This window comes from Anopheles ziemanni, chromosome 3, assembly GCF_943734765.1.
Source record: "Anopheles ziemanni chromosome 3, idAnoZiCoDA_A2_x.2, whole genome shotgun sequence".
NCBI lineage: Eukaryota > Metazoa > Arthropoda > Insecta > Diptera > Culicidae > Anopheles > Anopheles ziemanni.
Window position 1 is genome coordinate 68,478,013 of NC_080706.1, and position 27,463 is coordinate 68,505,475.

The 27,463-nt window shown below is 40.5% G+C and overlaps 1 protein-coding gene across 1 annotated transcript; it reads left to right on the top strand.

Annotated features, from left to right (window-relative positions):
- LOC131285348 (neuropeptide CCHamide-1 receptor-like) lies at positions 1 to 26,989 on the top strand. Its single transcript, XM_058314202.1, has 8 exons — positions 1 to 452; positions 11,273 to 11,499; positions 12,069 to 12,187; positions 12,681 to 12,896; positions 14,858 to 14,961; positions 17,818 to 17,955; positions 18,198 to 18,326; positions 26,896 to 26,989. The coding sequence occupies exons 1-8, from the start codon at positions 1 to 3 to the stop codon at positions 26,987 to 26,989; spliced, it is 1,479 nt and encodes a 492-aa protein (XP_058170185.1).
- Positions 26,990 to 27,463: the final 474 nt, after the last annotated feature.

The following is a 27,463-nucleotide window of genomic DNA, read 5'->3' on the forward strand; positions in this document are numbered from 1 at the left end:
ATGCTGACGTCCGCAATGATGCTGATGCTGGAAGATCGCACCGGGACGGACAATGGAGAGAACGACTCGACGTCTTCGGCCACCGCTTTCGACGACGACGAAGTGTTTGGCAATGTGGTGTACGAGGAAGCGGCGTCCGCCTTCACTTCCCTGCCACCGCCGGACTACCCGCCCGTACATCACCACGCTCCAAGCGTCGCGTTGAGCGATTTTGAGCTGCTGGAAGTGCTCCTCAACACAAGCTCCAACGGACCGCTCGGATCGCTCTGGAACGGCACGGGGGCGGCGGCGGCGGGGTCCACCGAAACGCCCTACACGCCGTACGAGATGCGACCGGAAACGTACATCGTGCCGATCCTGTTCGCTGCCATCTTCATCATCGGCGTGCTTGGCAACGGGACGCTCGTCATCGTGTTCCTGCGCCACCGGGCGATGCGCAACGTCCCGAACACGTGAGTGTTGTGTTTGATTTCAATTAACAGCGAGTCCCACGGAGCTGCTTACTAAGGAGTTAAGCCGTTCGGTAGGCTTGGAAGACTTGTGCAGAACATGTCTGCCAGATGGGAAGCCGGATCAGCATATTGGTTTCAACAAGAAATTCGCGGAACGCTCTATTCGCGATTTTTAATTAGCCTTCAAAAGGCTGTTGTGTTTCCATTCCAAAAGGCAATACAACAAGAAGGCATCCTTTTTGCATGTTACAGGAGATCCAATAATGTACTCCGAAGAATCCTTCCATTGCCGATCGCATGTATTTGAGTTTACATAAAACCTCCCAAAATGTTCGGAACATCTATCCACACACTCCCAAAATATTCGGTTGTTCGTAAAATGGTTGTATGTGTTCCTTTAAATATCAGTCTCTCGAAAGATTACGATTTGTTACATATTCCGTTTGCTTGTACATGCCCTTTAAGTCTCATTTTTAATGAACTCTTGGTCCACCGAAAAGATGATTGAATAGCATTAGGAATTTCAAAAATCCTCTTTATAATAATTTATGAAGTAGAGGCAAACGAGGCCGAATGCTTAGAACCTTAAAACTCAAATGGAATATTATAAAGAGACGTGTTCTAAATCCTAAATAAGTAAGTTTTAGTGAATTATGAAAAGGATTTGACTCTGCAAAACTTTTCTACATTAACACCAACAGAGTCAAAATAAATTAGGTAAAATAGTACAGTATCGTTTTAGTAAGTTTCAAATTTCTTGTCTATTTTTAGAGCGGCTTTAGAGCGAAATCCAAAAGTAGAACAAACATCTGAAAAGGTTCTAAAATTGTTGTAAGCAATTCTTCTCCAATATCCGTCGAAAGATGGTAACTCATTAGATAATTTATAGGATGGAGAAATGGAAATGCAAAACTAAAATTGAGCAAGCAATCTTAAAGACAAACTTCGATACTTTTTGCTCATCGATTTGCTTACAGTGAACTTCCATCCGCAATCTGATTGATGCGTACGTCGCCCAAGCCAAAGAATGAACAGGCAACAGCTGGTCGAAAGCATCTTTCTGTCAAAAATGGATCTTAATTGATCCAGACAAAACCTTTACCCTACGTGATAAATGAATGTCCCTCGGTGGGTGAGAAATGAATTCGTCGGTAGGCAACGAAACCGTTGAAAGCAATCTTTTATTTTGGGCACGTGCCGGCAGCTTGATTGAAATGGCTGAAATCGTTGAATTCAATCATGTCAAATACAGCTGATTCGATGGTTTGCCGCAAAATGAGCAAAATCTCATTTGATTGAAACGCCGCCTTGTGCCATTTAATTTTAATCGCAATTATTTTTGGCCCTGCTGGGTACGATTTCGCATTGGGTTTTTACTTCATAACTTTCCACTTGACTTGGTGGGAGATTCGAAAAATCATTCCACCATATTCAAGAGCGGAAGCGAAAGACCTTTACTAAAACATGCGAACATTTCACCTTCCGTCACGAACAATTGAGCTTCGAGCCCGCTGGGACAACAGGAAGTTGTTGAAGTTCGAGTGATGTAATGCCAGCTTCCGTCGTCCCATTCCCATCATCGTTAATTAGAATCCGTCTGGTTAGTTGGATAGTTGCCAGGAAAAGTTATTCGTGCAATGTTGCCCCATGGCTGCTCTTGTCACGACATGATTTACATGAACTTTCATGCTTCGGAGTTCATTAATGTGAACCATTGGAGGACGATAATTAAAACGCTCACAGCACGAGTTGAGGAAGGTGCTTCGTAAAAAAAGGGTCCGGATTCGAAGTTTTGGATGTTTTCGTGAGTGCTTTGACACTTGTAACCTGAAACTCTTTTTTGAAAAGCAAATTGCTTTAAAGGACCAACTAGTTTTAGTGTTTTTAACTGTCTTTTAACCTTATCAGGCATGATTACTTTTTTTTTAAATGTACAGCTTTTATGAAGTACTAACGGTTTTTCTTTTCTTTCTCAAAAGCACACACATATTTCGGAATCCCAAAATAGAATAAAATACCTGTTGAGGCGATATGCATCAACAAACACTCCTTGCGTCACACTGAGATTATCCGCGAGTGGGGGAAAATAAGAACGATGGTTCTTTCGAGTATGCTCCAAACCAACGTTTCCATCTGCATCCGTGACGAACGTCGACCTTCACTTCATTATCCTCCGGGGCAGATTTTTCGACCGTGCCGAAAGAGAAAAATGAGCGCCGAGTAGCAAAAGGTTGACGCCGTCATGTTAAACTTCCCGACAGCTCAATGAAGCCTATAAATATCAACTTTGCTTCGCTTATTTCGTTTCGCCAGTAATGTGTTTCCTTTTTGCCGCCAGAGGGCGGAGGGCCCTCCATCCATCTTCGGGTGAAGGGCCATATTTCCACCGAAAAAAACCACGTAAGTGCCATTCACACCGCCAGCGAAGCGTCCAAGAATCGGCGCAAGTTCTCGACCGGGAAAGTACGATAAATCAACAAATTTTCTGCACCATTTTTTCCGGCTTACGCAGTGAGTGTTCCGTGGTGGACAGAGGGAAAGTCAACAATGGGCGTCGCGGGTCAATCATACGAAAGCCGAAGGAGGGAAACTTTGGGAATTTTGATTACCTTTGTGTGGTAATTTAGCGACGTTCATCTTTTACTTAATTTAAAGTACCTCCCACTGGTTAGGCGAAAATTGATAGCACAGATACGTACTTTATTTCTCTTGAACGGTTTGTTATGTTATGTCCATATAATGTAAAATAATTCATTCAAGCACGTTTATTACTTTTTATATTTATTTTAGTTCTATTTTATTATTCATATTTTATTTATTTTTATTTTATTATTTACTAAATTTTGTTGATGTTTGTCTTATTTTAAAATGACTTATTTTTTATGATAAGAAAGCACAAATCAATTGATTCTCAATCAAAGTGATATTCGTATTCGCTTTCGTATACAAGCTGGCTTCTTCATAATTTTCCACTTTCATTTTCTTGTCAATATGTTGCATCTATTCACGTATTCGATCTCCTATATGAGCCGTTTTCCGCACTTCCACAACATTTGCTACGTGTTAAAGAAAATTACGCTCACAATTATTTAATCTCACCGAGTACAGCTTCCACGAAAAAGCCCTTTTCAAGGTTAAAGCTGAACCGATTCATCGACGAAAATCGGTGGCGTCGAAGATCCCGTCCACCCACCTTTCATCCCGCTTGGGTGCCGTTGCCTTGCGCTCAATCAACAAATTACATCTTCCTGCCAAAATCACGCACTCCCTACCACGGGGTCCCTTCCCGCACTTCATTACGCTGAACAATGCTTCATTATCTCGGCGAGGCCGCTTTGGTTGATTTCGCTCGCCCTCGAGCTATGAAGAGAAGCTTTTGTAGTTTTCCCCCCTGCATTTCCTACGGTATGCGGAATATTGTGACAAGTGTTTGTGGGAACATGAATCTCTGGTGTTATTTATTTGGGCGAAGTTTCACCAGTTTTCCGAGCGATGCGGCTACTTGTTATGGAAAAGTTTGCTAAGAAACTCTCGGCCGAGCTCCATGTGGGCATGTCCTGTGATGCACAAATTTCAGTCAGAAAATTGCCGGTAGATCAAAAAGAAGAAGTGCTTAAATAAATTTAACATAAGATCGTTCATTTCGATTGTTCAAGTTTGACGCACATCTGTTTGACCACAGTTACTTTCTTGTGCATTCTAACGGTAGTATTTCTATTCATCTCTATCCGATGTGTTCAGTTTTTCTTTTGTATATTTTTGTAAACTTGTGGAAAGTTATTTTGTTAAAACTTGTTGAAAGTTGTGGACGTTCGAAGAGATCATGCACGATGATGTTCGATTATCACAGAATTAGAGTGAGCATCTTGAGAAATGTCTTTCGATTATTTTTATTAACATGAAAGCAAACCATAACGCGAAACTGTTCCAAATTCAATTAGGAATTGATATCGAAAAATACCAGCAACATACAAATAACTTTCAGATATCACTTACACACGTTATCCACAAACGAACCTCAAACCGGCGCCTAACTGATTCACAAACAAACTAAGAGTGATATGCTACGTGGTCTTGTTCTGCGTGTGAAACAAGAACAAATTAATGATAAACACTTGGATTTTTGGTTTGCAAGCGTGTCCGGAAGAGAGAAATTCAAACAAAGTGGTTAACTCTCTTTCAGAAAGGAAAATGAATCATTCCACCCACAGTCTAGCTGAAGACCAGCCAAAATTAAGTCTCGGTGTTATCGGGACAATTGCTCATGTTCAAGCGGGGCCCAAATCTGCTTTCGCTTGTTGTGATCGGTCAAATAATTTTTTTTTTTTGGCACGCAAACAAGTTGTTCTCATCAGTTGTCGTTTTCCCACGCTCCGATAATGAGCTGATGAGACAGTTTCTATTCTCTTTTCAAATGATCCGCATCCGAATGTTGCTAATGAAGCGCGAATCGTTATTATCAACGAAAACAAAAATAAACCTTATGCCAAACAGTTCATTCAATGCAGACAACCCCAGCACTCACTTATCTAAAACCACATCCTCGAATAAAAAAACATCCGTTTTGCAAACCATCTTAAGCAATTATTGCTCACAACAAGAGGGAGCTAGTCTTGCTCCAGATTAAGAAGGAACAAGTCGAGCGATAAAAAATTTGCTTTCGGGTTTTATCGAATGCCTGCATAAAGAGTTTCGCTTTATGGAACATTGCGGTCACCTTAGCCGCTCAAACTAGGCGTGTTGTAAGCAGTCGCATTCGAGATAGGGGCAACATTTAGGGAGAACGTTCGCTTAATGTTACCAGAATGGAAGTCCACATGTCCATAGTGTTGCAGTTGCAGTCACTAGCTTCATTGTCGTTTTGGTCGTCATCAAGGTTTGACACCACTGACTTGTTTCATATAAAAGCGAAACTATCCTTCAGCGATCTCAGTTGCATTTGGTTGTTCTTCATAGCTACACAAGTTAGCAGGGAATTTTGTAACCATGGTGCGTTCGATCGCCCGGTTGGCGATAGTTTGTGGAAGTTTTTTGTTATTTTGTCAAATGTCATCGAATGCTGCAGACAGCCTCCCAGCCAACTCTAGTGAGCAGTCGACTGCTGGTTATGGATTCGAGGTGATGATGGCCAAGCTAGACTACCTTCAGTATAAGCTGCACGAAATGGAGCTCGACCGGAAGGAGCGTGACGAAGAGGTGACGGAGAAGCTGACCAAACTGGAGAACTCGCTCACCGGGGTTCAGTGGGCGATAAATCGGCTCGATCGGGATGCTGGATACAACCTTACTGTGTTGAGTGCACAGTCTCGCAAGATGATGGCTCAGCAAACGGCGTGTGCAAACCACGAACAGATGCGGAAGGAAATCGCACAATTCGCGTTAAATACAACGGACCCTGCCAAGTATCTGAACTGGTACAAACAACAACAATTGGAAATTGATCAACTGCCATCCAATACAACGAACTCTGCCAACGATACAGTTTGGCAAGCGCAATTAACCTCGGTGTTGGAAATGGTTCAACTCCTCTCAAATAAAACCTCGTTATACTTCCAAATGAAAGGACCTTACAAATCATGTAAGGAAGCACCTGCAGGCAAAACTGGAGTCTATTGGATCCAACTGGATGAGAACCAACCCCCATTCGAAGCATTTTGCGAGCAGAACAGCTTTGGTGGCGGATGGCTGGTCATTCAATACCGGTTCAATGGAGCGTTGGACTTCAATCGCGATTGGACAGAGTATGAAAACGGATTCGGGAGTTTGAATCAGGAGTTCTGGTTCGGATTGGAAAAGATTCATCAGCTGACTACGCAAAAACCGCATGAGTTGATAGTGGAAATGAGAGATTTCAGTCAAAATTACATATATGCTCGTTACAAGGAGTTTGAGGTAGGAAATTCAACTGAGCAATATGTTCTGCAAAAGGTGGGGAGCTATAGTGGCACAGTAGGAGACTCATTGAAACCAGAAATGGGTGGAAAATTTTATACTAAAGATCGAGACTCTTCTGGTGGTGCCTCAATCGGACAAGGAGGTCGGTGGTACGCAGGCAATCATTTTAATTTGAATGGGAGATATATAAACAAAGACGACCAATCTTCTATGTATTGGTACTATTACAAAAAATCATTCCAGGGACTTGCATACTCCAAGATGATGGTTCGTGAAATTCAGACATAATTTGGTTTGTTAGTGTTAGTTGACACAATCTTTATTTATCTGTTCTATTTTTCAGTTCACTTTTATTATTACACTTTTTATTTTCCAGTTTGTTTGAAACTATAATATACTTATGTATAAGTTGATAAACATGTTAAACATAGTCGATTCAATCTGCCAACATAAGTTTGCTCCATTAAGAATGTTTAAGGTCATCCTGTTTAAATTTTATTTGATAAAAAGTTGCATGTTTTATTGCATAAAAAATACTTACAATGGTATTTATTTTGTATATCACAAACCTGGCTCAACATTATTTATGATACGAATTTGCAACGAATAAATTAAGATTCCTTGTTCAGCTTCATTGTCCCAGTCAAATCCGGCTAGTTTATATTTGATCGATTAAATCTAATCCTTTGGAATACTTAAAAAAAATGTTTTATGTACAACTTTTTCTGTATCAACTTGATTGCAATAAGTTTATGTTTGCTCAATTTAAGTGTATTTTTACTATTGTTATTTTGATGTTTAGCCACATTTTTCATTTCCTTTTCCTCAAGACATCATGAAATCAAAGTTCGCCAATGCTGTGCCGCTTGTTTGACTAACATTCCTAACGTTTGGTAGCTTCCGCTAGCATGCAACAAGAAAAACAAAGAATGTTGCGGACGGACGATAGGTCTCGTTCGAGTTGAAAAATCGGTTCTCAAATTGGCATGTCAAAATATAAAATTTATACACAAACCACACAGACAAGAATTAAAGTAAAGGAAGGAACAAATAGCCAACAAAGATGGCCATAAAATGCTTGGATTGGCCAGAAAAGGTTGTTGGTTTAACACAGAACAACCACGAGTAAAGTTTAGGACAAACGCAAAAGCATAAAAACAGCGATTACCGCTGTCGTTGCACCAATGCAAACTCGCATGTAGATAACGGTAAAGGAAACGATTGTTACTTTCGGTACCAAGTACAATCGTGGATCAAAATACACATGACTTCCCGGATACGATTCATCGGGAACGAGATGTGTAAGCATACGTGCAACGACAGCGCTAAACGTATGGCGCGACAAACATTAATAATTAAATCAAAACATGGCTTGCTCAACGCGTGGGAGCAAAGACCGGGAAAGCGGGATCGCTTAAGACTACAAAGTCAAGACGCCACACGTGTGCGTACGCGAAACAAATTTCACATAAACAAAATCCAACAATAACATTGTAGAACGAACGATCGCGAGCGGACGCGATCTAACAATGTTTTAACAAGTACAAAATTCAGCTAACCGAATTTCAACAAAATAACATTGTAGAAAGAATCGCGAGCGTGCACGATCTAACAATGTTTTATCCAGTACAAAATCCAGATAACCGAATTCCAACGATACAACATTGTAGAAGGAACGATCGAACGTAGCGAGAGCGCGTTGACGAACGTTGCGCTCCGATCGACCTCGTAAACAATCTTCAATTGTTTACGCGATCGACATAAGTTCAAGTACATGGCCAGCATAAGATTCGAATACGTGACCAAATCATGCGAAAGTCAGTGAGTCAGGCCAAAACATAAGCATCTAAACCAAAACAACAATGTAGTTACAAAGGCCAATGTTCGATTTCAAGTTCAACAGAAAAACTGCGAATATGTTCGAACGAACATGAATGAACAAGTTGGAACAGGAATTTACGTTAGTTCAACGCAATTCAAACAAATCTGGATTCTGAAGCGAGATCTTCTAACTCGCTCGCGCTCTTTAGTCCATAGAAACCATTTAGGTATATAAGACGCAGAAATTCGGAATAAAATCAGACTTTCATGGGAATCCATCCGAGGCGGTCACCTTGACCGTCTTGGTACGAGGCTCGTGGATGTTCTCATCATCTTAACCTCGACGTTTTAGAGGAAAGGAAGTCCGGTCTAATTATTTTTTACCCTTTCAGCAACCTTACCCTAAGAACTTGGGAAATCTTGAGAGCGTCCCCTCCGGCGTCGGCATAGTCACGGCACGGACCAAACTCTCGGGAAATCCACAAGTTCAATTTCCTCCTTACCCCAAGGGCTTAGGAAATTTCGAGAGCGTCCCCTCCGGCGTCGGCGTAGTCACGGCACGGACCAAACTCTCGAAAAATCCGTAAGTCCAATTCCAACCGGTTACGATTTCTCCGTTGTCGGCGTAGTCACGGCGCGGACCGATCGTACCAAATCAACCTTTCTATCCCAGTCCGAAAGACTTAGGAAAATTCGAGAGCGTCTCCTCCGGCGTCGGCGTAGTCACGGCACGGACCAAACTCTCGAAAGATCCAAAGTTCTATCCCATCCTCGGTCGCGATTTCTCCGTTGTCGGCGTAGTCACGGCGCGGACCGATCGTACCGAAAAGCCAACTTCCTAACCCTATCCGAAAGACTTAACGATAATTCGCCAGAATCTCTCTCCGTTGGCGGCGTAGTCACGTCGCGGACCGAATTCTCGGTTATCGTCAAGTCAAGGTTTTAGTATCACACGTTGTTTTCTCCGGTGTCGGCATAGTCACGGCCCGGACCGAACACGTTGATACTAAAGCCGAAGGAGTCGAGCGCATTAAAAGGTGTTCGCGTTGGAGACGACCAACGCACACGGTCAAGCTACCTTCGCGCTTGATCGGACAATTCCACGTCGTTACAAAGAAGATAACATAAACCCAACCCGATAAGTCCTTGTAACACACCGATAGTGTGGTTGAGGGCACTTTTTTCCGCCCATCCATTTTCCAGACACGGCAAGCGCCGATCGGATGTGCGGTAGCCACAATGGGAATTAATGTGCAGTGGTTTTAGCCACCAACACCGCCAACCGGTTCGTCCCACACCCGCCAAACCCGACGCTAATGTGAGCGTTTCGTATAAACAAGCGCGATAAATGCAATTTACGACCTCTCCCGTTTGTGACACTTTTTCCTAGCGGTCCGTTTTTCAACCGCTTTCCCGGTCGCTTTCCGTCCTACCGCCAGCATTATGCGATGTTTAATTTTATTATTCCTTTTGTTACCACCGCAGAGCTTCAGGACAGTTCGGTTGGCCCAGCTCGATTTGGACGAGCTTTTTTGCTATTCTGCCGTGTGATTAGATTACAACAGCGTGTCCCGTTGGGTGGCAACTACGACACGACATTATTTTCCCCCTTTGCCTCGTTTCGATGGAAAAACAAACGGACTGTCACTAATGAGCCCAGATGTACGGTGAAACATTTCTTGGGGAAAATGCATTTTAACTGCTGTTTTCCTCTTCAAACTTTATGTAACATTCACGAACAGGTTTTGGTCGTTGGTTGCCAAAAACAAACTCACAAATTTACAGATGTTTTCTTTCGGTTTTAAAGTATGTATGGAATTATGTTTATATCAGTACCAATTCTGCGCACTGCAAGAGTTGATTGAGAAAACAATACAAGTAGCAAACTAATGTTGATGATATTTTTTAACGTAACTGTTGTATTATTTTTAACACGTTTTTTTAATACAACCCCCTAAAGTGGGTGACAGCAGCAACTAGTTCTAAAAAGTTTGTGACCCATAAATAAATGAAAATGCAACATAAAGATTATAGTAATATTAAAAATAAGTTATTTGGGAAGTTAAGTTTTTGCTTGGCCTTCGAAAACCATCGGTTTAACAAATTTTATAAACAAATTTTAATTAAAAAGATTATACTAAAAATTGTGCTTAAAGCGTACTAAACGTAAACAAAGTAGTTTAGACCATCCAAAGATATAGATATAGATCAAAACATTAAAAAATACAAACTCGTTTTCTTTTCCTACGTCTTATGAAATTCTGCTATTTTCTTAAAATTAACTGGAAATGGAACTTTGTTGCAATGATATATTTAAAATTCGCTGAGCAAACATGTTTACAATTTGAATTTGAATCACGTGCTAGAAGCGAAACTAATTTAAATTAATTTGATCGATATATTATCGATACAATGAATTGTTCATACAGTTTATCTTCGTTAGAGCAAAACATTCTCGGCTCAAAAATATGTGAAAAATAATTGTTCAAATTGAATATATCGATTAAATTGGCATTTTAACATCTAGAACCGCGTTCTATAGTAATGCATGTAGAACTAAGACAGACTTACCTAATTCGAAGTTTGAAGGAAGTACGTTTTACGAAACGAACGTTCATCATCTACGTTACGATTACGAGGAACCCATCACACATTGCTGAAAATGAAACGCAACCGAACCGTGTCCGCGACGGAAATCCTTAACTTTTCCTTCGTCAGATAGGATCTTTCCGGTTGTCTCGTTCCGGTTCGAATGACGGCGTCACCTCGTAATTTCATCAATTATCTACGGCATCAAGCCGTAGTCATCCGTGACCGCAGGCAGACGACCGCGAACCGGTGTGCCCTCGCTCGGTGGATTGTTGTGTTTGCCCCCCGGATGTTGTAAATGATGCTATCCGTGTCACGTAACGCCCATCGGAAGGTGGGCGATTTCCGCCACCATTTCCCCAAACCGGTTTGCGCTCCGGTGCAATCGCACGCCATCGCATATCCTCACACCGTTTGATGTTTGTATTCAATTAATTAATTTTCTCCTCTTTTTATTTCATCGTCTCTTTTTCTTGCGCCTCTACTTCTCAACCGGATGTCCATCGCTGCTGCAGCTACATCCTTTCGCTCGCCCTGGCCGACCTGTTGCTGATCGTGACGACCGTGCCGTTCACGTCCATCGTCTACACGGTCGACTCGTGGCCCTGGGGCAGCCTGCTCTGCACGTCGTCCGAGTTCATCAAGGACGTGTCGATCGGCGTGTCCGTCTTTACGCTCGTCGCCCTGTCCGGCGATCGCTTCTTCGCCATCGTGGACCCGCTGCGAAAGTTTCACGCGCACGGTAGGGTGTTTTGTTTATTGCCTTTCTTGTCTGGGTTTACCTTTAGCTGTGTGCCCAATGTATCTGCCATGAAATTGGTTGCTTTTACTTTGGCTTTTCAAATTTTTCGTTTGGATTCAATTGGAAAGCTCTATAATGTTATTTATAATGTTATATATATTTATTTTGATACGGTTTATTTTCTGTAAACTTTCAAAAATAGATAAAAATTGCAAAGCAATGGTTCGTTAGTGCTTTTAAAGTAAGAAACACTGAATAACTGTTTATATTAGTCAATCTTTTCGCCATCCACAAAGCAGTTTAAGTTTATATATATATATAGTTTATATATATATATATATATATATCTTTTTTTTTTTTTAAAAGCTTACATTGTAAGGATTCTCTTGGATAATTCATTCTTTCGTATCTGCTATCGCTGTCAATGTTTTGTTTTTGTACATTATACTCTACTATTATCGATTATCTGCCCTTCACGAGGGAGCACTTTGTTTGAACTTTCTTTCTTTTTCACAACTGTTCTGTATTGTTCACGCACACACCCACAAACACCCACACACTCATAACAGTAGATCCTTTTCTAGGGGGAGGAAGGCGGGCCACACGGATGACCATCGCCACGGCCATTCTGATCTGGCTGCTGGCCATCGCGTTCGCCATTCCGGCTATTATTGGTTCGCACATTAAGGTACGTACATTGGCTCGCTGCCAACGCTGGCCAACAAACAATCCCGGCTGTCATGGTTTACAATAACTAGCTGTTTATGGAATCATTACGATACATTGCTGCGAAATATTTATAAACTGTATGAAGGAAAAGACTTGAATAATTGTTTTTATTGTCGGCAAACTAGTCCTTCGAATAATTCGTGAATTTCTTCAATCCATGTTGTTGAAAATCATCTTATTAGAAAATCATATTTTAGAAATTTTCATTTTATTATTCTTTATGATATATCTTTTTTTCTCATTCTACTTCTAAAACTTTCCAATTTCATAACGTTTGATCAAATCCTTTGAGTGATGTCAATAAAGATAGGGATGTTTCCCATGTTTTTTTCCAAACTTCATTTTCAAAAAACTCCACACTATAATAAGTACCCTATACTCAGCAACATCATTTTTCCCCTTTTCATCCTTTTTTTCCATTTTTCTATCTTTCACCTGAATGGATACTGCAGGCGATCAACGTCAACAAGGATGTGTCGTTTTACTTCTGCTATCCGTTCCCGGACGAGTGGGGACCGGAGTACGCCCGGGGGATGGTGTTGGGCAAGTTTCTGATCTACTACGCCGTGCCACTGTTCATCATCGGCATCTTCTACGCACTGATCGCGCGCCATCTCATCCACAGCGCCAAGCACGTGCCGGGCGAGATGCAGGGCACCGTACGGCAGGTAAGTGTGGCGAAATGGCGTCGGTATGGACGTGGCCCTAGCTCACATCCGACACTGATTCGTGATCCGTCCGCTAATGCGACGGCGAGTAACGTGAGAAAATTGTTTACGTAGGGGAAAGTTCAGGCTTATGCAACGATGGGGCCAAACGGCACAACTACGATTTAAGTAGAATGTTACCATAGTAAATAAAATGAATTAAAGGTATTTTTCAAGTAAGAATAATCAACGCAATTGGCTCAGGAAATCCAGAACATATGCAATGCTTGTTTTTTGCCTTCAAGAAGAAATTTGGAACAAACAGCAACCAAAGTTACATCAAGAAAAAACAACTAAAACTTGTTTATGTTTTGTCTAAAATGCTGTTTTAAAAATTCCGTATTGCAGAGTGAATCATAACAAAATTGATTAGTGCAAAAAAGGTTCCAAAACGAATACAGATTATAGGTTTTGCAAGCATTGGTTTTAGAATTTACATCGCCTTGTTTGAGAAATAAAAAAATCATATTTCATATATTCTGTTGAGAGTACATTTTAGAACACTTTTCCCTACACACTACATTCTAAGGGCAATAGAGGTGTCAAAAGATTAAATAAAAAATAAACTCCTCTTCCATCTAACGGCACGTAAGAAGATTTCATTCTTCGCCTCGATAAACCTCCGACATCAAACCACAGCCGGGCCACGGCTTACAGCAAATAGGAAAGCGAGAATGAAGGAAATCTTATTAAAAACTAAATCAAAGAGACATTGCAACTTACCGGAAGCAAGCAGTTTACTCCAAAGCGCACAGTCGCTTTCCGCACTGCAACCACCGGCATGGCGTGCAAAGGTGGGGAGAAATAATTTATACTACGACAAAGAACCACCGGAGATTGCATAAAGCGTGGGAAATAAGGTTTTTATATTAAATTAATTTTTACTACCATTTTGCCGTATTCCATTATCGTTCCGGTTGCATGGTTGCGCCGGGGAGATGGAGATGAATGCAAAAGTGTGTCTCGCACGTTACGTAAGCGAATGGAAATGTAAGGCAGCAGCTCCTTTTAAATGCATCAGTAAAATTAAACGAAGAGGAAAAGAATTTAATCTGTTTTCTTATGCATGGCAAAATGTTTGATAAAAAGAAACCGTAGAGAAAATGGTACAATAAATTTATACTCAATTATATTTTTAACTAATGCTTTTCGCTTTTTAAAAAAATACGTATAAAATCAAAAGCATGCTGGAAATGTTATCAATAGCTCTTGGAGAAAATCAAATTCACATGTTTATGGGCTGACCTTTCTCTTGTCTTTGTCTTTTCGAATTTACTTTTCTTTGAAAATTGAAACATCAGCAGAAAAGCACAATCATCGTTTGATTAAAGTGCATCGCAGTAGGCACAAAGAAATCGATTACTTTTGCCACCATTAACTTAAAACATTCTACGGAACCTTAGTGCTTTTCTCTTTTCACTCTCTTCATCCATTCCTTTGCGCACAAAACGGAAACGGAAGCGTTGACCCGGTTTCCAGTTGTACAATAAACGATAAACATTTGCAATTTTATGGATCCGTCCCAGCTGGAAAGAGTCCTGGAGAAAGTTGAACCTTCAGCTATCCAACTCTGAAAGTGGAAGATTGTGATGGGACCGTTTGAAAAGAAAACTAAACTTTGTAATTTATTAGCGGCGATATCTGGTGACTTTTTTTTCGAATTTGTTAAAATATAAAACCTTAAGGGTAGTTTGCGAAAACAAAGTTTATTGGTTTGTTTACATAAAAGTTTTCCGTAATGTTTAAAAGTAGCCTCATCTATTTCAATTGTTTTTCTCATCAGCTCATCTAATGTATTGTTTTTCTTTGTTCTCATTTCATGTATCGTGAAATATTTCGAATTCTCCGACGTTGGGGACATCAATTCAACATAACAAAACTGAATAAAAATTACTTCCAACAAAATTCTACGACTCACGAAGATCAAAGCACGGCGGAAAGTGGCGATCACCGTGCTGGCGTTCGTCGTAATATTCGGCATCTGCTTCCTGCCTTCGCATCTATTCATGTTGTGGTTTTACTACAAGTAAGTACAAAATAAGTTCTTCTCAGTGCACCCGAAGGATTGCCATGTTTCGGTTCCCGTTTGTTTTACTCTTACATCTTACGTTCCACTGCGAATTAGGTTTGGCGATTCCGCATGATGATTTTTCCATTTCGAAGATAATCTACATCGTCTTGGAAAAAACAAGAGCAGGTTGCATTAAATAATGCATTCGTTACGTTACTTTTGGTTTATTTCAATCAAGAGAATTTATTTTTTTCAAATTCAGAACTGTTTATGACAAGTACTAACTTTTTTACTTTTCTTTTTAATACGAACAAGTATTATACTTTGTTTTCAGAAATGAGATGAGATCATACAATTTCGTATTTTAATAGTTCTACTGTAGTTGACTAGAGTAACTAACACTTGTGGTCATAGACCGAGAAATAATGATGCAGGAAAACTGTAAACTTTCGTTTAGCTATGCAGTTATCTGAACGTTTTTATTTCTCTTTGTCTGCGCTGAGATTTGTTCGTTTCCAAACCACCGCATGGGACATTTGGTCTATTTTAATGACCACTCAAAACCACAACTGGACTGGTACGACTTCCGTTTTCCAGAGTAGAAAACCCCGTTCTTCGGTGGCACATTCGAAACCTACAACAAGGGCGAGGATTTCGAGAGGAGTTTGTTAGACACTGGGGAACGATTTACATTCTCGCGTTACGGATTCTGGGAACGTCTCAGCAGAAGTGAAAGTTCCATTAAATATTATTGCTAATTACATTAAACCCCGCAGGGAGGCTGGACCCAAAGGGGTGGCGGGAGTCTTCCCATTTGTTTGTTCCGCTTTAACCTGTCTTTTTCCTAATTCGGTTGAAGATAATTCAAGATGATTTCAATATTATGCAAAATAATTGCATGTAATATGTTTGCCAACGGTTTTACATAAAAAAAATCAACTGTTATAAGATTGTTTGGACTACTCATTGTCTTTTTTGTTTTGCATCAATCTCAAGCCTCTTGAAAAGATTTTTTTTCATAAATTACGCCACTCGTATGGTTTTGAACGTTTAAATAATGTCATGTCATGAACATAATTTCCACACACAACACGTGGAAACGTATGACAGAAGGAAAAGCATGTAAACGTTATGGCCCATCAGCATAATTACATTTCACTTCGTCCCTCTTCGTCGACGGGCACGTAGCATGTTTGTTATCTATCTCGTTCGGTGCCGTAAAGCTTTATTATAAACCCGGGAGGAATCATATCCTTCTTTCTCCGGTTCCCAAAAATACACCACAAAAGCAGCATCACGGCATGATGGATGCGCTTCAAACGGTCCTCCTGGGCGTGATTTGGCGGATTCCGGCCAGATTGTGCTGCGCTTACTTGGAGTGCGATCAAACGAACCGTACCGATGGAGCAGTTCCGCTTCGCAGTCTCTTCTCCGTTGCGTAAATCCGACCCCGTAAAATCCCAGCCAAAGCGTTTCCGCTTTCCCGGAAAGGGGTTGATGAATACGTTTGCGCGACCTTTCAACAATGACATTTTCTTAATGTTTCCTTTACCGAAAACCGGCGACGGAACGCAAGGAAACGGTTTTTGACGGTGATGATGAAGAGGGCTTAAACGACGGTGTACTTCGCCGTGCTTTTTTTCTCGTCTCTTGCGTGGGGATAACCGCAGTCTAATGATTTTACGGCACGAGCACCTTTTTGACGAGGAGTTGACGGGGTTTTAAGGAGGTTTTTGGAGGGGGCTACAATTTATGGTTGCATTCAATTTCAGGCGCGTGACAAGCAAAGTGCGCAATGTCATGATGATTTCGATTGGATCGAAACTGCCTCGCGCTTAGCGAACGAGAAAAATGGGACTAATTATGTTTACAAGCTGTAATGCGAATCGAAATTCAAATGGGCTTGGTTGTTTTAAAGAAAAACAATCGAAAAGAGCATGAGAAGGTATTTAATTAAACTGCTGTAAAGTATTATAGCACCTGTGTTTTAGCTCAAATGAATTAGATTGAATGAATTCATCAAGCATAATGGAATTTGTGAAATATTGTTCCAAGAATGAAGGAATTTATATTCTCTGATAGCCGCGCATCGCGTTATCTGCAGCTTCTGGTTGAGTTTTGAGGCGAGATTTATTTTTCATGCTTCATCCTAATGATGGGTAATTGAAGAATTTTCTGCAGAGCACAAAGTGCTCATTAATCTAACGCACTTTTCCAAATTACTCCGCCCCCCTGGGTCTTCTATAATTCATGCACCACTCATAAACGTTTCTTATTTATTTAAATTCACCAACCTCGTAAATATTCTCCGCCCATTTTATGTCGGAATTGTTTTAGTGTAGGATTTTTAGTTGCTTTGAACTTTTTACCAATACGTTACCATCTTTTGGGCATTTTAATTAATTGGTAAAAGAAGCCATGCTAAGCATTCTGAAAATCAATCTTATTTTGTTTCTATAGAACTATTAATTAATTGTAAAAACAAGCCTTGATAAGCGTTCTGAAAATCAATCTTAATTTATTTCTATCGAACCGACGTTTTTATCTGGTGAATTGGAACATAAATTATTAGTGTGACTTTTATGTGGGTTTTATTGGTTTCCGATAAAACCTTTTCTATTCCAACACATAAAAGCGTCTGCCTAAAATTTTATCTACAAACCGGTGTTGAATTGCAAACAGGTCAACGTTTGCCATCAATTTCACAATGTTTACTGTGGCAAACAAATTCCAGCCCTGTTTCTTATCCATCATTTTTATTGGGTTTCGAATGGTTTCTTTTTGCTTTCTGGTGATAGACATAGACCCTACCATGGCTTTTATTTCATTGGTCGTCCGTTTCCTTTTTCTCGCTTTTCAATCTCCTTCCAGCCCAAACTTCAACGAGGACTATAACGGTTTCTGGCACGTTCTGCGAATAGTTGGCTTCTGCCTGTCGTTCGCGAACAGCTGCGCCAATCCGGTCGCGCTGTACTGCGTCAGTGGCGCATTTCGGAAGCACTTCAACCGGTACGTATTCTTCGGAGAAAAGGCTCGAAAGAAAATGGTTCCCACTCGTGGCAGCATGGGTTTTTTTTTCGGCGACCGTTAACAACACAAAAGACCCATCGGCCCATTAAGTAACCTGGTTTCCGCCGAACTCCGGGGACCAATTTTTAGCCATCGCATGCTTGATAGTTTTCAGCGAATCTATTACTTTGGGCGTTTAGTAAAATCCATTCTAACGGTTTTAATTTTGTTTCCTTCTTCAGTTATCTGTTGTGCGAAGGTTCTTCGAGCAGCCGACGGCGGCACGGGGACAATCTCGCACCGAGAGACACCTCCCTCACCAGCACCATGTCCCGCCGGTATACCAGCAAACGGATGCAGTCGTTGCGGATGTAAGTATGTGTGCGTTTTTCCACGAGCTTTTTATCTGTGGTGGTCCAGTTTGCAAAAACTAAAAGGGTTTTGCTAACGCCTCATACTAGCTAGCATAAAAACACACATGACTTTAACTTTGGAACCTATTTTCGAATGGCCCAAAAATGGATCGGTAAGAGGAATTACCGGTTTGACTTTCTCCAAAATGAAAGTCCAACATTCTTTGACCCTTGCGAGCCGATTTTTTTTCGATCGAATAGGATAAGCTTTGTCTTGCAAACCCCAAAGCCTAGCATGGAGATGGTCGGCACCACCCTAAGGGTGCTTTTTCAGATCCCACTCGGGGAGGATCCCTTCACGTATCATTGCACATCATGGAATCTCAAGCAAGGTGGAAAAAAAGTTCCCCCGAAAGGAACGGTGAGAATGTAAAACATATGATTGCACTTTCGAACCAACAGTGCGTAGGTCGCAACAAAAATAACCCATGTCCGTTTTGCAAATAAAACTGGAATGAAACAAATGTTACGGACATTGGTCGGCCAGAGTAATATTTCATTGATTTATTATAGGGCTTCACAAGACCCGCTCGACCCACTCTAGCTCATTAGGGGGTTATTTATTGCATATACAATTTTCTCTCTGTACACAAACTATTCTCAGAAGTTGTGAGAGTTGTTATAATTGGATTGCTGCTTTCCCTTTATTTTTGTTTTATGGGCGTAATAGGCTTTTTAGGAAATAAAATAAATGTAATGTACCAATGAGGAAATTTGAAAAACGTTGTTTACATTATAATTGGTATTTTAAAATGTCAGGGAAATTTATCATTGCATATGTGATTGAAAATTTCCATCTGAAGGCTTGAGATACTTTCCAAGAATCTACCCATTTACATTCGAAAGCAGTGAAACACCAGGCGCCTCCATTGCACTCTTCTTTACCGGTGATTACTGAATAATCTCTTCATGTTTCACATTCCAAACATGTTTTTGCTGTTCTGGAATACTTCGCTTAACCACATTTGCTTGCTTTTACAACACGCTGAAGTCTTCATCATACGCAATGATGATAAATTAGTTTACCAAATCACAGACGCCCCCCGGAAAAGCTCCAACGACACGCGAAAGAGGGAAATCACTCCAATTTGCGAACGACCTACAATAAACCAGCATGATGACATCATCGTTTCGAGTCGCTGAACATGCCAGTTCGCACTTTTGTTCTCTCTTTAATTTTCCCTGCCAACGTTGTAGTTTCACGATCGTCACAAGTTATGGTTTTGAAACCATAGGTTTCATCTCCGACCGACAAAACGGAAAACTGCTAGAAAGTGGGTGGGAAAGAGAGCAGCTGGGAGGCTGTATTTGGGAGAATTTGCTTAAGTAATGGGGTATGGAACGAAACGTACCATCATTAATTTAGTCCCGGCGTCCGGCGATGCTGTTGTTGCCGGCGTCTTTCGGCCGAAACTCTAATCCCTAATGGTATCTGTCACTTTTATGTGTGTGTGCGCATCGTTCTAGGGTGGTGGCCTTGATTTGCCTCCTCACCGCTTTACCCTGCCGTGTGTATTATTATTCGGTATGGTAGAAAAAATGAGTGATGTCGTTTCCATTCCGGTTGAGGCTCGCTATCGCTTCGCCATCCACCCGCTCACATCGGATGGATGTAATTCATTACAACCCCACCCACCTCGACCACCACCGCAGGGTGGGTGAAAGCCTAGAAATAAAGAAATGCAACCAGGACCGGAGCTTCTGTGGAGGCACGATTTTTCACCGACCTGCCGGCGAAGGATCATCCTTACGAGGGTTTGTGGAACGTGACAATTCACACCGACGAAGAAAATGGTGAAAGGAAAAATCACACCGACATTTGCCATAAGTCTGCACGACCCGACACACTCAGCCTTGGACGGTCATAGTGTGAGCATATTTTGTGGGACAAATAAAAATTGCCAGCTTTTCCCTATCGGATGTGAGCTAGATACACATCTGCAGACATATATGGCATCGATTTTTCCACAGGATTTTTGTTTTTCATTAAATTTCTGCCTTGGGCTTTGCAAGAGGCACGAATGTTAGGCAAATCTATATTTCACAAATGCATCAGAAAATAGGACCGTTATTATTTAAATTTTCGTATTCTTATATGCTTGATAATTTATTAAATAAATTTGGTTTTCTGTGGACTTTAAGTGAACGCTACAGCCCTCATGTCTTGACTTTTTTATTTAATGTCTACATCGCTTTAGAACTTAGAAGAAATTTAATGTCCACATCGCTCCAAATTTTCCTTGTAGAATTATATGGAGATTTATATTAATAAAAATAAATAATTTATACTCAATACTAACCTAATCCAGCACCGTAAACCAATAAACTTCCTCTTCTTGACACAAAGTGACTTGAATTATTGTTTATTATCACAAAATAACGATTTGTGTTCTACAAATCAACCGTTCTATCCTTAATTACGGAAAACAATATTGTCGGAAAGAAAATATTCATTTACTTTGAATTTAGTGCAACATTTAAATGCTTCGTTATCAATTTAATCGATTTCGATTGACTACAAAACCATGGATAATTTACAAACTAACTGTGGTTTTCAAATGTTTTATGATCTTTAGATCGATCCATTTAGTTTCAAATCTTCAATGCATCTTAGCAGTTGGGGGACTTTTTGCTTACAGTTTTAAACTTAGCGTATTGGATTATAATATTGCAAAAGATAAAACCTGACAATACCTCAAAATATAGTCTGTCCTATATTTGCAATACGCGAGTAAAATGTTACAGCCTTGGTTTCCAGTTTTTATTAAGAAACAACAATTTCAAGTAAACCGTATATCGATAGCATTGAGAAAAAGGGAATAAAACTAAAAACCGAAACTATCACTTGGTAATACAATCTATTTTTATTTTAGTAACTCTAGCTTATTTCATTGCAATTTCTTGCGGCTCTTGTTGGCTTTAAAATAAAGAACGAAAATTGACTACGCAAAAGGCAGCACTACGCTCTTATGTTTCATGTCTAACAGGTTCTGTTTTCACAATCTGCCATCCATTAGGCTGATCGTACCTCACAAATTTGCCCCAACTTGTCAAGCGATATCGACAAAAAAACAAAGCTATCGGCAGCATGATATTAATATTAATATTCTGCTGACGCGTGCTTACTTTCACCATCGGCTCGAATACTATTGTTGCCATGCCAGAGCATAAACTCACTTGGCAACACAGGGCGGGTAGCGGAATGTGTATTTCCAATACATGTATCGCTATCGGTTTCGGAAGTTAGCAAAGAAAGCTGGGCTGACTCATCAGCGGCAAATATGGTATCAGATGCTACGCTTTTTTTCTTACTAGCAAAAAACTAAGGAGAATACGAGATCCGAGCCGGTCTGGTGTCGTCGATCACGTGAAATGTATCAGCTTGTTCCGTTTCTTCTTTTTGTTCTGGGGTATCCTTAAAAAATGACACACTTTTCCAAGTAGGCTTGGCTTGCTAAGAAAAGATTTGGCTAAGCGATTTTCGTACTGGAAACCAATAAAAAGGCACACGTCTAATGTGATGTTAAGGAAAATTGAGACATATTCTGTTTGTTTAGTATTGTCTTCGCGTTTCCGCGCACTGAAATGAAACTTCCAACGCAACGCTTGTCACCTTGTTTAGAGCACCAACAGTCATCTTCTTCCAACGTCATTAAGGAGGAAGACTGGAACAAACGGGCAAAATTAGGCATGCCATCATCGCCATCCGGAATAAGGCGTGTTGCCAACTTTTGTTCCTTCCTCCTCCTCTTCCATTCGTTACGGCGTGCGTCATATGCTCCCCTCTCTTCTAGGCACATTATTGTTCCGAATGACGTTTATTAGCCCGCTTGTCATGTGCAGCTGCGATGGCAGGACGAAACTCTTCCTCGCAGACGCAGGAGACAAACACTGACACGGAGGAGGACTTTTTTAATGTTCGCAATTTGTTAATTTATATTACGGTCTGCCTCTCACAAGCAGACAGGTGACAATATTGTTCGCCTTTTTGTTTTTACCGAATATCGAACGTGGAACCACCACTTTCCATTGATGGCGCGTGCTTCACGAAAGTTATTGTCTATTGACGTTCTGTTATGTTTTCCTTCACGCGTTATGGATCTTGATGAGGCTTAATGAGGCAGGCAGGTGAAAGCAATTAAATGGAGCATAATGTCCTATAGCATGGCAAAGTTGTACACAGGCTTCGCACTTTGTTGAAGGGCAAAATGGGAATTGGTAGCAGTCTTTTGGGAAAATATTTCTAAAGAAACGACATGCCTGGTTGTTGTATAAATAGGTTTAATTGAGGTTTCACTTCTTTGTTTTTGTAAGCACTTCATTGGTTCAATTCAGTAGAAAACAAACGAATAAGTTAAGTAAATGCACTAAAAACGCATCTACTTTTAAGATGTGTTTTAATTACAGCGAAGTTTACATGAACCGCAAAAACACACGTGCAAACACAATTAAAAACAAAGGAAAAAAATTCTTCAGAAAACATTTTCCTTTGTTACTCGATTTTTCTTTGAGTAAACGTAAGAAGCCTTTCGTTTTTCATCAAAAATTGAATCCAAGGCTACGACCAAATCAAGCTTCTTTGTATTGAGTTAAGTTAGATGAAAACTTCTTAACATCAAATGTATCTTATGACGTCTGCTTTGCTACACTTTTCCCGATTCCCATCCCCATTTCCTCGCTTTTATAGGACGGAGTTAACCGGAACTCGTTTGCCAAAATCAAGGGAAAGGCATTTTAAAAACCAAATTTCTCTGAACGGATATTTTTGTGCTCGGAGGACGGTCAACTTTGATGTTGTCCCCATTCGGCGGCGGGAAAATTCCTTCGCTACCCGTGATGGGTTCGTTCGTGGTACGGAAAATTGGAAGTTCGGAAGGAAAAAGGAAACCCCATATGCACAACTCATCCTTCGCTCGAGTACATGTACGTGATGTGTGAACCGTTTTGCAGAAGGGCCTTCCGCGGTGAAGCTTCCGGGAAAAATGTTAGCTAGCGTGGGATTCTCGGAACGCCGAACGAGCATTCCTTTTCCGGCAAATAGATTCGGCCTGTGTGTTTTGATATGTAGTGTAGGATGGAGTAAAGCTTTCTTTTAGGCTTTAGTATCTTAGCATCCTAGCTTATGAGAGGCAGGATAATATTTGAATCAAATATTCATCGTTTTTTAATTTGATTTGTTTGAATCTCACTAATTCGGACTAATTTGGAAAAAGCTTTCCAAACTTTCTTATAAATTTTATGTTTTGGGAAATTGTTTTACCATCCTAACATCACTTCATCTCGTTCCGTTGCGAGTTTGCCCTACTTCACACTCTGTGTACCACTTTAATTAAACGATTCCACCTACATCGAAACTTTGCCATAGAACCGTGGGAATGCGTGCACTTGCTAGATTTCAACAAGATTGTATCTTTTGGGTTTTACATTTTATGTATTTTATTTTTGAGACTTCTTTTTGAGAACTTTGAAGCTTTGAACTTCTTTTTGAAAACAACTTCTAAAAGGCATTGAAAACAATGTGTTAAAATTAGTTGAAAGTTGAAAAGAACTCGAATTTGATCGGTTTTTGCTTTATGCCGAGCTAGCGGAATGATGAATAGGTGCATCAAAAATAAAATATAAAAATGCCAAAAACTAGTCAACAAATAAACTAAAGACTACATTTTAATATTTTTAACATTTTATTTTGAACACCTTTGAAATTTAAAATATCTTTGAAAATGACGAAGTTGTAGCGTGTTAAAAAGAGCGACAAAAAAGACCGCTAATTGGCATTTTAAACATTGTATTCTAATAGTAACAGTTACTACAGTCCTTTAATGTTCAGATAGGATTAAATGTATAACATGTTCCAAAAATAAATAACGACTTTTTGCTTGACAAGTATATTTAAAAGAGCACATTTGGAAAGTTTATACAAATTTGCTCAATAATAATCATTGAATGCTTTATGAAAGCTTTTCAGCACATATTTTAGACAGACTTCTGACCCGGAAAGACTCCAGCTCGGTGATAATGAACGGGTGGAAGGGAAAAGTGTACGCTTCTGAAGTTTATCGACACCAAAATACGCGCCCTACACCGCGTGGGTGTGTCGCAGGCCTGAAAAGCTGTCAAACAAACCCATCAAGGAAGAGGATAAACCCTATCTTACGAGGGATTACTGCCTTCCCACAGGTGGCTTAGCAGGATAAATATCCTGTCCGCTCCTGGAAGGCTCGTCGGCGTGGTCGTCGTCGATGGTTGACCTTTCCGATTTGCCCGAGGCGAAGGCTGGTAGCAGCAAAACTTTGATAAGACTACAACTTTCCCGCTTCGTCGGAATTTATTTTTGTTTTTCACGCTGAGCGTTGGCAGGCGGTAGATTACAACAACATATCCTTTCGAAGTAATAGAAACACACATGTGTTGTAGGTGTTCTCTTGAGTGAACAAATGTATTTTGTTCTCTACATATGCGTTTTAAGTGACATTTTCGAATATCTATTTTTGGATATGTAATTCAAACTTGCTACAAATTAAAACGCCGGTCTTTTTCTTGATTGAAGGTTTTAGAAATTAATTTAATCATATAGGAAAACAATCCCAGTTTTGATTATTTGCGCCTAATTAGAAAAAATTATAGATTGACTTTTCAAGTTTTTGTGTTGAAACATGATTTTTATTCAAGAAACCCTCAATATTTTGTTCATAATGGCAGGTATCAGACATGGTAATCTTTTGAGGTATAAAATAACTTTAACAAGAGCCTAAGCCTTTCATTCGCATCCCTTCCCTAGTTCAGCCTTATTTTTCTTCTGTTTTTCTTGTATCCCCCATCCTCCAAACCGGGCTATTTCTAAACCCATACCGGAGCTTGTTCCAACATTAGCTAAAAAGCCTGGCTCGAGCCTTCCGGGGGCCCATCCAGCAGTCTACCGTAATTAATTTTCCCACCATTTTCTTCCACCAAACGACATCACGACTGGAGTTGAACAGAAAGGCAAACAGAAAAAAACATAATAATAAACCCCTCAACATCCTCTGCGAAATGTTCCAAATCCGCTAATCTCTTTGCTTGATTAAATTTGGTGAACGGCGCTAATCCTTGCTAAATTCGGTCGGTCTGCCATTCTCGTCAACATAACGGTGCCATCATCCGGCCGATCCGGGGCCACAATGGGTAAGAAGAAAATGGGCCCAAAAAAGAAAAACAAGCACACGAAACATCACTTTAAGAAACGTCACACCAACCAAACGCGCCATCCGATGGCATTTTAATGAGTGCCTACAGGAGAGCGGAGGCTGCTGGTAAAAGGGGAGGAAATGACCCGATGCCAATGGGACGGTTAAAGGAAATGAGCTGCGCCGTAAACGACGGGCTGAAGGATAACCGATTGAGCGAATCGATATTTAACGATGCACTAAACGATCCGCGCTCGTAACCGCTCGAGAGCGATGCAATGAGCTATTTAATTGACACAAATCACTCGATAATCCGCACGGAGGAAGAAGTCAATTTCCCTTGTTCTTACGGCGCAAAGGCAGTGGGGGGTTTCCATCGTTTTTCGCAAGAAATGGAGCCACTTGCTGCCGTTCTTTTACGGCTTGAATTAAACGTTCTTACTGTTTGCGATCGAAAATGAGCAAATGAGTTGAATAAAACAGTGGAAAAAGCTTAAGGAGAATCATTAAAAACAACAAAAAACTTGTTTTTGTTCTACTTCCACAAAATGGAAAGCTTATCAATTATTACTTTCTGATGCAAACATTCCATTTTTGGCCTACTTTTCTGTTTGAATTACTCTTTTTATGTTTGAATATGTTTTTGTCACATTCTCTATTGTGTGTAAAATAATTAACACATCGTAGTTAATTTGGTTAAAGTCTTCATAGAACAACCTTTCGAACGATAGCCGCTTTTGCTCGCTCCAAAAATTGTGAAAGGCATTTCAAACATTATATACTAACCATATCTTTACTGGAAAAGGCTGCTTAAAAAATGTAAAAAGTTAAAAGCAAAATAATTCTACTAGAATTCAATATTGTGCATGAAACTTAACCGAAATTAAACAATAATAACATTCTAATGGCAACTAACATCTCATATAAAAACAAAACCTCTTTTTATAAATTATGTAACAAAAATTGTAATTAACACTTTGCTTGTTAGCTACTCCGAATAATTGTTTTACTCTATTAATTGAACTGTTTAGAGTTTTAAAAATATAATTGTTTCATTGGCAATTTCAATTCCTAGATATTTAACATCATTATTCTAACCCATTTGATTGATATGCTTTTATAAACAAACCATAACACGATATAATAAGCTACAAAAGAAGGAATGAAATGATGCAAGAACTTGAAAGAAACCAAAACATGATTGGCATAGAAGATTCTACTAGCTTCGAGTCTCGAGGAATGTGGTCCATGGAATAACTTTGCTTTTCCCTGTTGATGTTTGAATTTGATCCGCTCAGTCTCCTTTAACAATACTGACTTTCCTTCTTCTTCTTCTTCTTTCCTTCCCCACTCGCCCCGCACAGAAACATCCAGGAGACCACAATAGTGATGATACCGAACGGCAGCTCCAAGTCCGACGGCACCACGCTCGAGAAGGAGATGGTTTGCCTGTCGTAACGGCGAAAGCGCCATCTGGCCGGCACCGGAAGCCGAACCCGGAGCGCCCCAAAGCTAGCGCCAACCGACGAAGTGTCGTCCCCGTCCGGGCCCGGTGCCGGTGTTGGCGAAGGCAGTGGTGGTGTTTTTGGCGTGGACCACGAGCCGAGACCACGAGCGGACCAGGACGATCGAATGGCAGCGAGTGTCGGCTTCCGGTCCGTCCTGCGGACATCGGGCCGAGGCGGGAGGAACGTTGTCGGCATGAGCATGGTTTGATTTATGGCCTGTTCCGAGCTGTTTGTGTAAGTGTGTGTAAGTGTGTGTGTGTGTGTGCGTATTTGGTGGCTGCTGGCCGGTCAGCAATCCGTCGTCTGATTCCATTTGCACCGATTGACTTCGTTCGTAGCAGCTCGATTGTGTTGTCAGAGACGGTGACAATAGAAACGATAAGTTTGTGGAAGCGATTCAGAAGAACTCGTCTCAATACGAAAC

Excerpts from the sequence above, each read along its gene's own strand:
- LOC131285348 (XM_058314202.1), top strand. The coding sequence starts at position 1 with ATGCTGACGTCCGCAATGATGCTGATGCTGGAAGATCGCACCGGGACG. Across the intron at positions 11,500-12,068 it reads GCGAAAGTTTCACGCGCACG|TAGATCCTTTTCTAGGGGGA; the intron begins GTAGGGTGTTTT and ends CACTCATAACAG. Across the intron at positions 12,897-14,857 it reads TGCAGGGCACCGTACGGCAG|ATCAAAGCACGGCGGAAAGT; the intron begins GTAAGTGTGGCG and ends CGACTCACGAAG.